This window comes from Epinephelus moara, chromosome 5, assembly GCF_006386435.1.
Source record: "Epinephelus moara isolate mb chromosome 5, YSFRI_EMoa_1.0, whole genome shotgun sequence".
Lineage (NCBI taxonomy): Eukaryota > Metazoa > Chordata > Actinopteri > Perciformes > Serranidae > Epinephelus > Epinephelus moara.
Genome location: NC_065510.1, coordinates 13,988,847 through 14,001,619, shown reverse-complemented (window position 1 = coordinate 14,001,619; position 12,773 = coordinate 13,988,847). Strand labels below are relative to the sequence as shown.

Genomic DNA, 12,773 nt, shown 5'->3' with positions numbered 1-12,773 from the left:
CTATACGGTGCAAAGGACAAGTAGCTATGCAAGCACACTGTATGCAACTATGAATGTTTGATTGAAGCTTCTGCATACCTGTCTGCAGCATGCTTGTTCCTGATCTTTTATGCACCACAACTGCTCACAGTAATGTTATGTTTAAAGCACTGTTGTACATTTTAAAGGTTCTACTGTATATATGAGGTTCTGAATAGTAACACAGCAGCAAACTATTGCTAGTAAAGATACAGTGGAGTAATGGCATCCTGAGTAGAGAATGAGGTCACACCATCTCTGCGTATTGTAATACGAGTTCCTCTGTTCTTTGTTTTGTAGCTAAGCCAGCTGTGCCAAGCCCCCAAGAACAGCGCTGGGCTTTGAAGCCAATTTGACATAGTTGTAAGACTGTTTAATTACAACCGCAGGTTTCGTCACATGATGCCACTGGGCCAAGACCTTTCCCCCATTGACTTAGTCTAGAGTCTAGAGGAGACACATGATTCAGTTTTTTTTATCACCATTTACGTTAGTTGAGGGCTAAATTATAAGTTAGGCACTCTGCTGGTGAAAGTGTCCACACAGTGCAGAAGCAGAGTGGAAGATCAAGGTAAGTTTATACATGGAAGTCGAACTTTTTTGGCTTCATGCGCCACTTAGAGACTTTCATAGGAATGAACATTGTATCCAGTTCGCACACATGCATGTTAATGTACGCGAGTCCTCCCCTTCATGTCCCACCGGCTAGCTAATTGCCACCACTTTACACCTTGTCATATGGCGGTTACCACTGATAATATTCACAGAAGCGCACTGTCCACGTCAGGTTTCCCCCCAGGTTACCACTGTTAGCTCTGTCAGTGCGGTTAGCATCATTAGCACAGCTAGCACTGCTAAGCGCCACCATTTCAGCTCATTCACCTCCATGTTTGCTCAGGATGTCAGAGGTGAGAGCCAGTGCAGGCAATCCCAGTCTAGACTCTGAATGTCTTGAAACACCATTAAATTACGCCTGTTTGTACCATAAATATAAATTTATATTTGTTTATACTCAGAGATAATCACCTTGCATAATGTTTTTTGAAAACAACTGAAGCACAAACTTGTTCAGGGTAGAAAAGTTTATTGGTATAAATATGAAAAAGGAAATTCATTTTAAGACTGCATGTTTATGACTGTTCTTCAAGCTGTTTCACGACATGAAAATCCATGTTTAAGCAAACCTCGTTACACTGTGTACACAATTACGGTACATTTAAAAGTTTTTAGGCAGAAAATTGCAATATTGAGCATAACACAGAAATGTTCTAAGCGTACTGCTTTTGATTTGATTGACAGCTAGCAAACTTGAGAACACTGGTAGTTGAGCATTGTACAGCATTGATGATCATGTGATATACTTATGGATGGGCTGGGACAACCAATACACAAGTATAATAAAAAATGCTGATAATAAATAACAAATAACTACTACTAATGACTACAAACTCCTGAGACAATACTGTCACTGTAATACTGATACAGAGAGTAAACAAATGTTCTCCCGCCAAGGAGATGGTCACCCAGCTCTTCACAAGTAGGCCAACTTATTCTTAAAAAAATTGCAACATGCAAACATAATAAAAGCAACAGGGACACTACAATACAAAGGACAAAGTTAAATATAACACTGAGCAATGTTTGATTCATGTGACAGCTTTTTTCATATAGCCAGTCTTAATCTGCGACGATCTGGGATCTGCCAGACATAGTGCTAGAGATATGTATCAATATGTGCTGAAGAGGGCTTGTATGGGTTCTTCCAAATGGCAATGAGGCCTATGGAGGAAATATAGTGCTTTCAAGCAGGCTTTTGTGGCGCACTTAGCAGCCTTTAATTTCAAAAAGGACCACTGCTTCGTCGGCTTCAAGTGCTTTACATTTTTCATTTATTTGTATTCAGCGCATGTCTGTGAGGCTTGGTGTTTTTAAACTCAACTAAAACATCATCTCTGCCTCAGGGTTGTTAAACACTGAGCCTGTCTAGACGTTCTTCATATGCTTTGACAAACTGAGATGATACTGTGCAATATACAGTCAGGTCCATAAATATTTGGACAATGATACAGTTGTCGTCATTTTGGCTCTGTTTGTTAAACACTGAGCCTGTCTAGACGTTCTTCATATGCTTTGACAAACTGAGATGATACTGTGCAATATATGTTACTGAAGGGTGATGTCAGAGGCCAACAGACGCCTTACAGTTCACAGACAGTCAGGTGTTGGACTCAGTGGGCTGTTCTCGCCCGGCTGGGCCCCTCTGGCAGCTCACTAGTCGGGGCATCTTCTGTCTGAGCAGAGGTGGTCTCTGAGCCCGTGTTACTGTCGCTGGTTCCCTCCTCCATGGCTCCCTCTGGGACGCTCTCCTTGTCCTCTGTCCCCTCCTCACTGCCCGGAGGAGCCTCAAGCTCCTCGGAGGCTTTCGGCTTCCCTGAGTCAGAACAAAGGAATATTTTGCACAGGTGCGTAGGAGAGGGACGAGCAGAACACAACTTCTGGAAAAAAAACTCCCACACACTGTCTAACTTGCAAAAATTATGATTTTGATGCTGCAGTGTTTTGGTGACTATACCTTCATCAGGCAAACAGTTTTGTAACAACGAGAGGCCATCTTAAGTAGGAGTAGCTGTGAGTTTGTAATCAGTCACATTACCCATGTGCAGTGGAAAAGCGTAAATACCAAACACCAATTTGTTTAACAGTCAAAAATATTATACACAGAGATGAAGGAATAAAGAAGTAAAGATTAAAAACTGCCTAGTGACAATCATAAACATACCCCAAAAAGTTTAAATTAGATAAGTACGTTCTTAAGAATAAATGCTTAATGCTTAAGAACTTTTGGGAATCTTTTTATGTTACAAAACTTTGCCTGATGAAGGTCTAATTACTGAAATGTTGCCGCATTTAAATCATTATTGATTGATCGTTAGACAGTGTGTGGAAGTTTTTTCTACAAGTTGGCTTCCCTGAGTCAAAAGAGTAAGAAAATTACATGATGTTAAAGAAATATTTCACAGCTGGAAACATGGTCTTCTCACAAGACTATCTATGCAGTAGAAATATGCAAATCGTTTTGCAATGTGTGCTATATGACCAGAGAAAACAGAGAAAAAGGGGCTGTGGCATTTGCTTTTGCTCAAGAGGTAGAAAACCTATAACTACCAGGATGCACTGCACCGCACTGGGCTGATAAACGTGGGTGACGTAATGCGAGTTACCACACTAGAAAACAATATGCCAGCTATTAACAGACGATCTTGAATTTGGTGCTGGTAAGATGGCTGGAAAGTTTAACATTGCTCATTTACACATGCTACCCATGCTGCTATGATACAAAGCTGGTTGAAGTCAGCAAAGTATCCCTTTTAAATGTTTAAAAAACATGACGCCCTGCAACTGAGTCAGATAGCACCACAGCCACAACTTAAGACCAGTGTGGCTCACCTGGTGTATCTGTGGTGTTAGATTCTGCCTCCTCGCCCTCCTTGTTGCTGCTTTCACTGAGAGAATTTTGCTGGGACTTGTTGCCATGTGTTGCACAAATGTGTTTTTCTTCCTCTGCTAAGACACAGGTGGGGGCCTCTCTTGCACCTCGGTCTCCTGCATCCTTCTCACGTTCTGCCATGCGTTTGCGGGCTGCCTCTTCCGCTGCAGCAATCTCTGCAGAAATCTTCTCCATGTCCACTTCCACTTTCATACAGCAAAGCTTAAAAGAACAGTAATGATGGAATTCATGTCAAAATGAGAAAACAATGGCTGCACTTTTGAGTAAGCTGTGCATGCTCATTAAAATTATGTGCCTTTCACTTTACAAAGGTCAGTGTTGGCTGAACATGCACGTGCAGGTTGGACACAAAGCAACAATTTAACTACATTATGTAACTGAATGAGCAAATAGTTCTGTTCATAAGTACAACAATGTTTCAGTACAAGTTCAGTCTTGAAAATGCTGCTTCTTAATGCCTCAGTAACTTGATGCTGCAATGAGCTCTGTGAAGGACAAATGGCACCACCTGTTGTGAACAGTGGAAACTGCACTTGACTGCACAGTCCTGCATCTCATTTCAGAACAAAGTTGTTATTATGGGGGCTGCAAATTGTAAATGATGACAGATACATGATCGCCAGAACATGTGGATGGAGTTAGCAGCAGCTGGTGGCTGTAAGGAATGCGAGGCAGCACGCAAAAAAAAAACAGGCAAAATGAAGCTTGTGTGCGAGTGAGTGATGACCGAGCTTGATGTAGAAGATGCCGTACCCTTTTGAGCTCATTTGTGAAAGACTCTGTGGCTTCGATGAATTTTCTTTTCTTGTCCTGGTGGCGGTCTTCAATCTGAAGCAACTCTGCCTCCAACTTTCTCTGTGACACAAGACAGGCACCACAGTTATTATATTATTAACCCATAAAAAACAAAACCGTCTGCTAAGCGCCACCATTACGTGAGGATTAGAATAATGACCATACCTGGTGTACCATCAAAGACTGGACCTGGCGTTTAAGGACCTGCATGCGAGCAGTGGTAACAACTGACCGCACATCTGGGACGACGCTCTCACTGAGGATCTCGCTGATAAGACGGTGGTTGCGTTGGAAACGAGCCGCCGCTGAGTGCTTTATTGAAAACCCATCGTCGTAATCTGAAGACATGAAAAAAATCTGAGTTATGATTGTCTTAGAAAATAGATTTGTGTACACCTGTCAACAGGCAAAGAGAAGACGTGTTACGCAGTCACCATCCACAAGTATGAGAGGCTTCGGCAAATTACAGCACACGTGATACAAAACAAAATTATGCAAATACTGCTGTATCAAGACGTTATAAACATGCGGAGGATATTGCTCAATATTTATACAGAGTTGGAGTTAAGTATAGGCCATTATGTCAAAATACATCCTTAAGCAAAGCACAACCGTTATTGTTAGGCGAATGGGACAAGCGGTTAATTATAACCCACTGTATGTGGACGGCTTCAAGATGTAGTCTGCAATTTTCCTTCGTCAGCAAATGTACTTTTTTGTCTTACATGTATACTCCACTTCCATTTAAATACAGGATCATAGTGCAAGAAAGTAAAGACATTTAAGACAGTAATCATCCCTTGTTACTTTTTCCACACTGCAGTGATAAAGAATTCCAGATGGATCCAAATGGATGTTGTTTTTTTGCAAATGCAGAATAAAACACAGAGCTGTGTTACTTTCAGAGGCGTCTTTGACAATGACTCTGTTACACACAGTAACTGTTCCACTGTTATTCTAAAGATGACAGTAGTAAGCCTTTTTCCAAATGAAGCTTTTTTCAGATTAAGACGTGGGATATGCCAATATCATTTTGATTTTAGCATTCTTTGAACAGTACACTCAGAATAAGCATCTTAGTTGGGGTTTTTTACTGCATTTTGCGACACATGACCTCTTGCCTGTGTGTCATCGTTGCTACATCGTACACAAACCAACTTGTCAACAGTTTGCAAGGCTGCAAGTAGAGATGCATGCCCAAAATATACGCCCACATTTCTGTTGGGAAGGAGAAACGCACCTAAACATTATGCAAGATTCAGATATCAACGTTTTTTTGGGTATGTGACAACCTGACACAAAGAAGCAAAAAGGCACAAGCAGCTCTGGCCGTTCACTTTTCACATTTAGATGTGATAAATGACATATTAGGGCATGCTAATCTTAGTATGTATGGCTGAATGTAAACAGGAGTATTAGTGGAATATTTATTTTCATTAGCAATGTAAACAGCGTAGTGGGAATATTGTCTTTTACGGAGTAAAGGCAAAACCTGAACTGTATCTGCCTGAACTGTTAGATATTTTGGTGAATTTATATTTTAAAAATCCCTTCCTATTGTTCTTTGTTCTGGCTTTTATAGGATATATGGCGATAAATGTATCTGTATACAGTCACCCTCGATATTTTCAGTAGAATTCAGGACTCAATCAAGAGAGCACTGACTGCAAAACATGTCTTTGCAAGACAACAAAAATAATTTGTTACTTTTCAGCTAGTCTTGTGTCTCCACAGTGCTATGTCAGCACTGGAGAAAGGTCTGAGACCATCTGTTAGTATTCCACTATAGGGACAAAAATGCTCTAGGACTGTTTTTGGTGGAAAATTTGCTTGTGTGGCACGTTGGGAGGCAAGCACTGACATCACAATGAGCAGTACATTATTACGACGATATCAAAGAAGCTTGTGTGAAGTGGAGTGGGTCGGTAAATTGGTGAAGTCAGTGTCACTGGCGCATGCCGCTGCCAGGATAAAAAGATGTGGCAAATCAACTCTGACTGGCTGGATTAACATCGGGCATGAGAGTCCTGTGAGCTTTTCCAAAGTGTATTATCAAGTTGTTTTATTCTTTGTAGATCTTTACAACAATTAACCTAAAGAACAAAGCAGGCATGCCCCACTGCACGAATGAAACCTTCATCAAAACATGCAGTTTTCAGTGTGTAGGTTGTTAGCTCGGAGGTTGTTGTTGTTGTTTCCCGTAGCGAAGGGGAATTTGAAAAAGGTAACTTGCAGATAGCATAAGGGGAGGAGAATGCTGGCCTAAATAGCTGGAAATTGGCAGGTGTATAGCCACAGACTACATCCAGTGAGTCATACTATTTTTCAACACAAGTTCTGTAAATGAGAACACTGAAACATACTTAACCAAACACATGTGGGTGTGGAAAAAATTGAGGCTTGTTTCGTAGACTGTGATAACTCTGACATGTTATGGAGAATCTACAAGATCATTAGAGTATTATTAAGTGATTATTAAGTTTGATTCCGAAGCAGTGACTTGATTGCTATTAATTTGAACATTTGAAGAAGGGTTTTACGTACCAAATGAGTAAATCTAATCTGTCTATAGTGGATTTTTAAAAAAAAAAAAAAAAGTTTTGTTTTTAGAAGGTAAATATACAGTTGGATCACAGTTATATTAAACAATACATTTTTTTGGAAATTATGTTATTGTTATGTTATATTTATTTACCTGTTGGCTCCCCTTTTATATTTCCATTTGTCAACATTGTTCAACGCTATCATATACGATCTCTGTGTGACGCTCTGATCACCTGCGCATGTCCCTGATGTGCAGCCATGTGTGTACCCTTGAAACTTTCCAGAGAGCAGAAATGAATCTTATCTGCCATGTTTAAAGTTTCAAAGGTGCTCATACAGAGAGTCTGACACCACAACAGGAAACAGTCAAGGGAGGTCATACATTCTGGAGGTGCTGTTTGAGAATTCATTTTCTTTTACGGTCCAAAAATTCAGACAAATTCAGTCTCACTAATTTGTACAACAACACTATGCACACAACTAATGTTGTTTCAGGTTATTTTGCATTACAGATTTTACAAACCATGGCACCTCCTGAATGCTTATCACAACAGGCATGTTATGTCAGAGCTGCTTTGATGCTGCTGAGAACAGAACAGGAGAAACCAGTACATAGCAGCTTAGAGTAGAATTTCTTTAAGACTGTGTTTATTAATAAAGCACAATCTCTGAGTGTGTAGCCACCTGGAGAGCTTAACCTCATTTAATCATTGATGTACGTGCAGTCAGTGGAGAACACAACCCACTGGGATACCAGCTCTGACATTTTTATGGTCTGAGGTTTTTCTAAATAGCAAATGGTTTTATCGGCAGTTTTCCTGTACATCATTATCTTCCACTGTGACCCAGCCAGACCCCAGACGAGCATCATTTCCTTTAGGTGGGTGTAACTCAAACTTCATCTTCTGTGTGTGTGTGTGTGTCTGATGTGTGTGTGTCAGTCTTTAAAACAACACAGATAAGAATGTAAATGTTGCAATTACATCTAAACCAATGCAAAGAATACCTACACGATTTAAACGGGGGGGGGGGGGGGGATAACAGTCTCTGGGTGTGTGGACTGGCAACTCTGTGTGGCCATGCTATGGTAATTACAGCTCTGTCGCACTGCTCTAAACCCTGGGAGACAAAGCATTTAGCAGACTGGCCTTACCATCTGGATCTTCCGCTGGCTGAATGCTCATATAAGGCTCGCCCTTGTCCAATCTGGACTGCCTCTGGCGGCTCTCCTCTTCCAGAGCTGCCTCGGCCCGGCTTTTTGCATTGACGTAGGCCAGGTAGGCTGGCGAGTTGTGATAGGCCTTCATGCTCTCATTATACTCAATCTACAGTGGAAAAGATGACAGGAATGTCGAGGAAACAGAGATGGCAAGCAGACACAACGTGGACCCTCGTTTCTATCAAGTACGACAAGATAAGGAAAGAGGTTTACTCAGGAGTGTAAGAAAGGAAGGAATGATGACTGGAGGGACCCACAACTGTTGGAGACACATCTACTGGGCACCCATCAGAAAAACCCCATAGACACCCCTTGTAAAACAACCAACCTTCTCTGCTTCGTAGTCATTCAAATAATCCTGTTTCTCCTCATCAGTGAGGTCCCTCCACATGCCACCGATTATCTTCCCAATTTCCCATAGCTTCAGATCAGGATTGGAGGCTTTTACTTGATCCCAAACCTGGTGATGAGAACCAGACATGGGTGTGGGGTTGGGTTGGGTTGGAGGGGCTATAAGTGGTTATCTCTTTGCAGAGAGGTCACAAACCAGAGGAGGCCGTGTGCTTTAAACTCCATCTCCAAGGTGACAAATCCCACTATGTGATGTAGACAGTCCTAGCTAAGACACCTACCTCCATAAACAACTGCTTGTGTCTGAAACAAAATGTACGTCTTACTTACTCTGAGCTGACACAATATCTTAAAAGCAATGCATCCCTGTCTTCCAGCAGAGCACATAACAAAGGCAGCAATTACAAACTGTGTACTTACCTTACGACTATATCTCATATATGGCATCAGTGGCTTATCGGGTGGCTTGGGTGGCTTTGGGATATTTATTCCGGAGGAATTCTGAGAGACAGAAAAAGAGTCACCTTAAGACACAGTTGCTGTTGAGTGACCGGGCATCCATTTAAACTCTCTGGCTAACCTAGGTTGAGTATATCTTATCAAACTGTGTGCAGGTGCATTTTATTTGACATAAAACTGTTTAAAAATGTGATTTAGAATAAAATACAAGATGCATTTCTTATCACTTCAATTAACCCAGTTTAATTAATGACAGTTTGAGGCCAAACACAAGCCTGGAACCCCACAGAGTACAATGGAACAGTGCTGACTGTGGAAAAAAAAAATACAAAAAAAAAAAAAATCTCACTTAAACTGAGATTTGCCCATAATGCCATTATCAGAGTCAGCCAACCACAGCTTGCATGCAGCGACTAAATTACTGCTCAGCAGCCAGAGCCATGCAGCGAGTCTGTAATACCATGGCAACACTGATGGCATGGGTTACTTTACATGGCTGTCAAAAACGCAGACTTTGAAAGGCAGGTGGTATTTGAATACACACAGATGGACTCTTAGCCAGCCTGCACTGTGATGGAGACGGTAGAGGGAGGTTGGAATGAATTTCAGATTCATTCTCAGTAATGAGTGAGGCTTCTCATTCTGGCTATTCTGCAGCATCTGCACTTATGACAGTGGCAATGCAAAAATATATGTAATGTAATTTGCTCGAAGCAAAGCAGAGGTCAATCTTGTGTAAAGCTCCGATGCCATTGTTGCTCAGAGAGGCTTCTGCAGGGTCTTCCTTTAAATAAGCAAGCATACTGTTCAGCGATTGCAGATTTTATTTCCTCCACTTGCGTCTGCCTGACATTTTTTTGGTCACCTTATTTTCTCTACATTAATATCATACCGTTACCCGACTGTTGCTGCTTTGGCTCCCTCCCAGTCTGTAGTTGTTGTAGGCCAGATGGCTGTATGGGTTGTACCCCACAAACCCGGGAGTGTTGGGCATTTGCTGATGGAAATAAATGAGACAGAAATATGAATGAGAGAAATGACATAAAAGAAGGAAAGGGGGAGGGGAGGACCCAAGACCAAAAAAAGAAAGAAAGAAAGAAAGAAACCAATGAAAGAAGCTGGGAAAATGCAAAATAAAGAAACTTGCATTCATGCCGAGGCTACAAAGAAATCATCTTTTCAGAAGCAGTGGTGTATCAGCACGTAAAGTGGATACAACAGAAAAGCAGATCTCTGGAAAAAATATATTTTAAAGCATGTACTTAAATTAAGTCTCCGATACCCAAATAATATTTGGTGTTACACTAATTAGGAATACTTACTGTTGTAGGGGCAGGGGGAGGGGGAGGGGCGTAGGATGGTCTCTCTGTTGTAAAAGAAAAAGGTCTACATGAGACATCAGCATCAGTCCAATAATACAACAGATTATCTCCAATTTAACCTGCTGGTCTTCACTATGTCCCAGTGATTTCTTCTATAAAAACTTTATTTCTAAATGAAATAACACCATCTATGACCAATCAGACATCAATTCTCTGTTAATGCTTGATACAACTGTGATACTGAAGGTTGTGTCACTTAACAAAGGTTTATGAAAACAGCAGATCTGGTTATGCATTTTAATATCATCACCTACAAAGGGCTTCATATCACAACTAGCTAAAACACTCCCAGATCCTTACTTGACATCTTTGCAGTGAGGAGACGGTTTCAGTCTATTCCAGTCATTGGCTCTGCAATAAACACATTTTAGAGTAGGAGAGCATTTTATGTTATTGATGAGATGAACTGTTTTGACAGGGTGGTTCATACATGGCACAAAACAAAGAGATGCCGATGATGACGCTGGCTAGCAACGACTTTAGCTCCACGTTAGCGTAATGCCACTGTGAACACTGACAGGCAGGAGAGACCGTTGGATATAGCATTTCATGTTAGCAAGGAAATATCAGTTACAGCGTTCATTTGTTCTAGATGAAACGCCCAAAATGTTATGAATATTTGGATGCAGTAATGGGTGAAATAGCAGTGGTAGTTAGGACTGGCTGGTTTCCACCGTTCATCTGACAGCTAGCGCTACATCTCTGCGTTGTCAGTGCGTGTAGCAAGTTAGCTAGCAAGCTAACGTTAGCATGTATTCATGCTAGCTAGTAGCTAGTGATGTAGCTGCTGTGATATGTTCCTCCTAGCTAGGTTAGCCGCAGACACCAGCAACAAACAGAGCCTTAGTTAACATGCGTGACTTTAATTGCAATTATAATGTTATAACAACAGATAGAAATTCGATGTTATGTTGTTAGCTTGGCTCATACGCTAAATTAACGTTAGCAGGCTGGCGGCTAGCTGGTTACATAGCCTAGCTACCTACATGAAAAGGAAAATGACATCTGAGGTTTTCTTAGCATGCAACGTCAAGTCAAAACAACATGTCTACATAAATAAATTCCCTTAGACATTGACGGTGGCAAGCACGCATTTATACTACAGTAATGGCCATAAAACTCACCATTAAAAGCTCTAGTCCCCACCACAGCTGTGGCTTTGACAGGGAAGGCTAACCCACCTAGCTCAGAGAAACAGTACCCACAATAAACGAATGAAATGGGGTCCACTCGTAAGATTCCTGCAGAATCTTCCAGAATTGCACCCCCACCCTCTCCTCATTACAGCTGTGCTTTGCCTCGATGCCGATGCTCGTCGCCCTCAGCTGTCACTGCTGCGGCTCTCACTTATTGATGTGACATCAGAAACATCTCTTTCCTCAAGATCAGTCTTTCCATTCAGAAAAAAGAGGAGATATCAAAACAGCGCAGCTTCATAGGACTCACCATTATACCTACATAGCTTTATCTTCAAGGTGCAGATGTGCATCATCATAAGATTGATCAGAAACACAATGCAGTGTGTTTACTCTTGCGTTGCATAGAAGCAAAAAGCTGATCCACATTATCATCTTCTCTGCAAAATACATTACCTCATATCAAAAGTGTGCCATGTCAGTGCAGGTGCTCTGCAGTTTACACCCATTTTTCTCTATCAGGCAATAATCCCAGGCTATATTATTTTTAAAAAGTTGGAATTATTATGTGACATAATTAATATTATGTCACCTTATGGAAAGTTGCATTAAGGAGGCTTCACAGGCCACTAAGCTTTTGAGAAAATCAAGGTTGCCCTATTCACTGCTCCCTCTTTGTTAGAACTGAAATACTTAGAATTCTTGTTCACATTGTTCGAGAGCCGCCCAGGTCAGTAGTTGTAATAGTGTGTTCCCTAAAGATAACAATCCAAAGCCTGCAGGATTTAGCCTATATCTCTGCCCATTCAACCTGAATAGTACTTGTTTTGGATTTGTTAATTGATTGTGTTCATTGTGACCCCATTTCTGTCTGTTTACACTGCACACTTGAGAGCTTATTTTATTTCTGCTTGACCTGCATCCTGTATAATATGCATGTAGACACTGCTGTGATCTCATCTGCAGGTGTGGTGCTTCATGTTCTTTTTTTTTTTTTTTTTTTCACTCACCAGGCAATGGCCAGAAAGCTGTATGGATGGGACGGGGAGCAGATTCCACACCAGGCGTGGGCAGGACCTCGCTTAGCGTCGGGACACCTGTGCTTGAGTGCGTCTGGAGGTAGGACGAAGGTCACATGCCTCCTGTAAGCTACTGTGCAGCTTTAGCGGACACTCACGCAGGGCCTCCCAGGCACAGCTGTGGGATTGTGGATGCCCAGAGGCAGAACGGGGCCTGTGACATTTTGAATCAATCAGAGGAAAACCCATAAAGCTGTTCTCGTAATGCAGCAGTTCCTAAGCCTGTAGAGCTCCTCAAAATAGACTCAGGCAGTGGAACTAAGCAGACTTGAAAGTTTACTC

General features: G+C 41.5%; 1 protein-coding gene across 4 annotated transcripts; it reads right to left on the bottom strand.

Moving 5' to 3' along the window:
- Positions 1-2,124: 2,124 nt before the first annotated feature.
- Positions 2,125-11,863, bottom strand: smarce1 (SWI/SNF related, matrix associated, actin dependent regulator of chromatin, subfamily e, member 1). 4 transcript variants are annotated; one of them, XM_050045519.1, is made up of 11 exons: positions 11,723-11,863; positions 10,577-10,627; positions 10,217-10,260; positions 9,787-9,891; positions 8,856-8,936; positions 8,413-8,544; positions 8,019-8,190; positions 4,487-4,659; positions 4,280-4,381; positions 3,466-3,727; positions 2,125-2,449 (listed from the first exon to the last, which is right to left on the bottom strand). In XM_050045519.1, the coding sequence occupies exons 2-11, from the start codon at positions 10,581-10,583 to the stop codon at positions 2,247-2,249; spliced, it is 1,281 nt and encodes a 426-aa protein (XP_049901476.1). In that variant the 5' UTR covers positions 10,584-10,627; positions 11,723-11,863; the 3' UTR covers positions 2,125-2,246. The 4 variants fall into 4 exon arrangements, with proteins under 4 accessions (XP_049901476.1, XP_049901478.1, XP_049901477.1 ...); XM_050045521.1 differs by lacking the exon at positions 11,723-11,863 and adding an exon at positions 11,401-11,681 and having other exon boundaries at positions 3,613-3,727; XM_050045520.1 differs by lacking the exon at positions 11,723-11,863 and adding an exon at positions 11,401-11,679 and having other exon boundaries at positions 9,793-9,891.
- Between the last annotated feature and the right edge of the window lie 910 nt (positions 11,864-12,773).

What these genes read in the sequence shown, in the direction of transcription:
- smarce1 (XM_050045519.1), bottom strand. An exon ending in CTCCCCCTGCCCCTACAACA is followed by an intron (nt 9,892 to 10,216) that starts GTAAGTATTCCT and finishes TATTTCCATCAG; the next exon opens with CAAATGCCCAACACTCCCGG. An exon ending in TCACAAATGAGCTCAAAAGG is followed by an intron (nt 3,728 to 4,279) that starts GTACGGCATCTT and finishes TGTTCTTTTAAG; the next exon opens with CTTTGCTGTATGAAAGTGGA.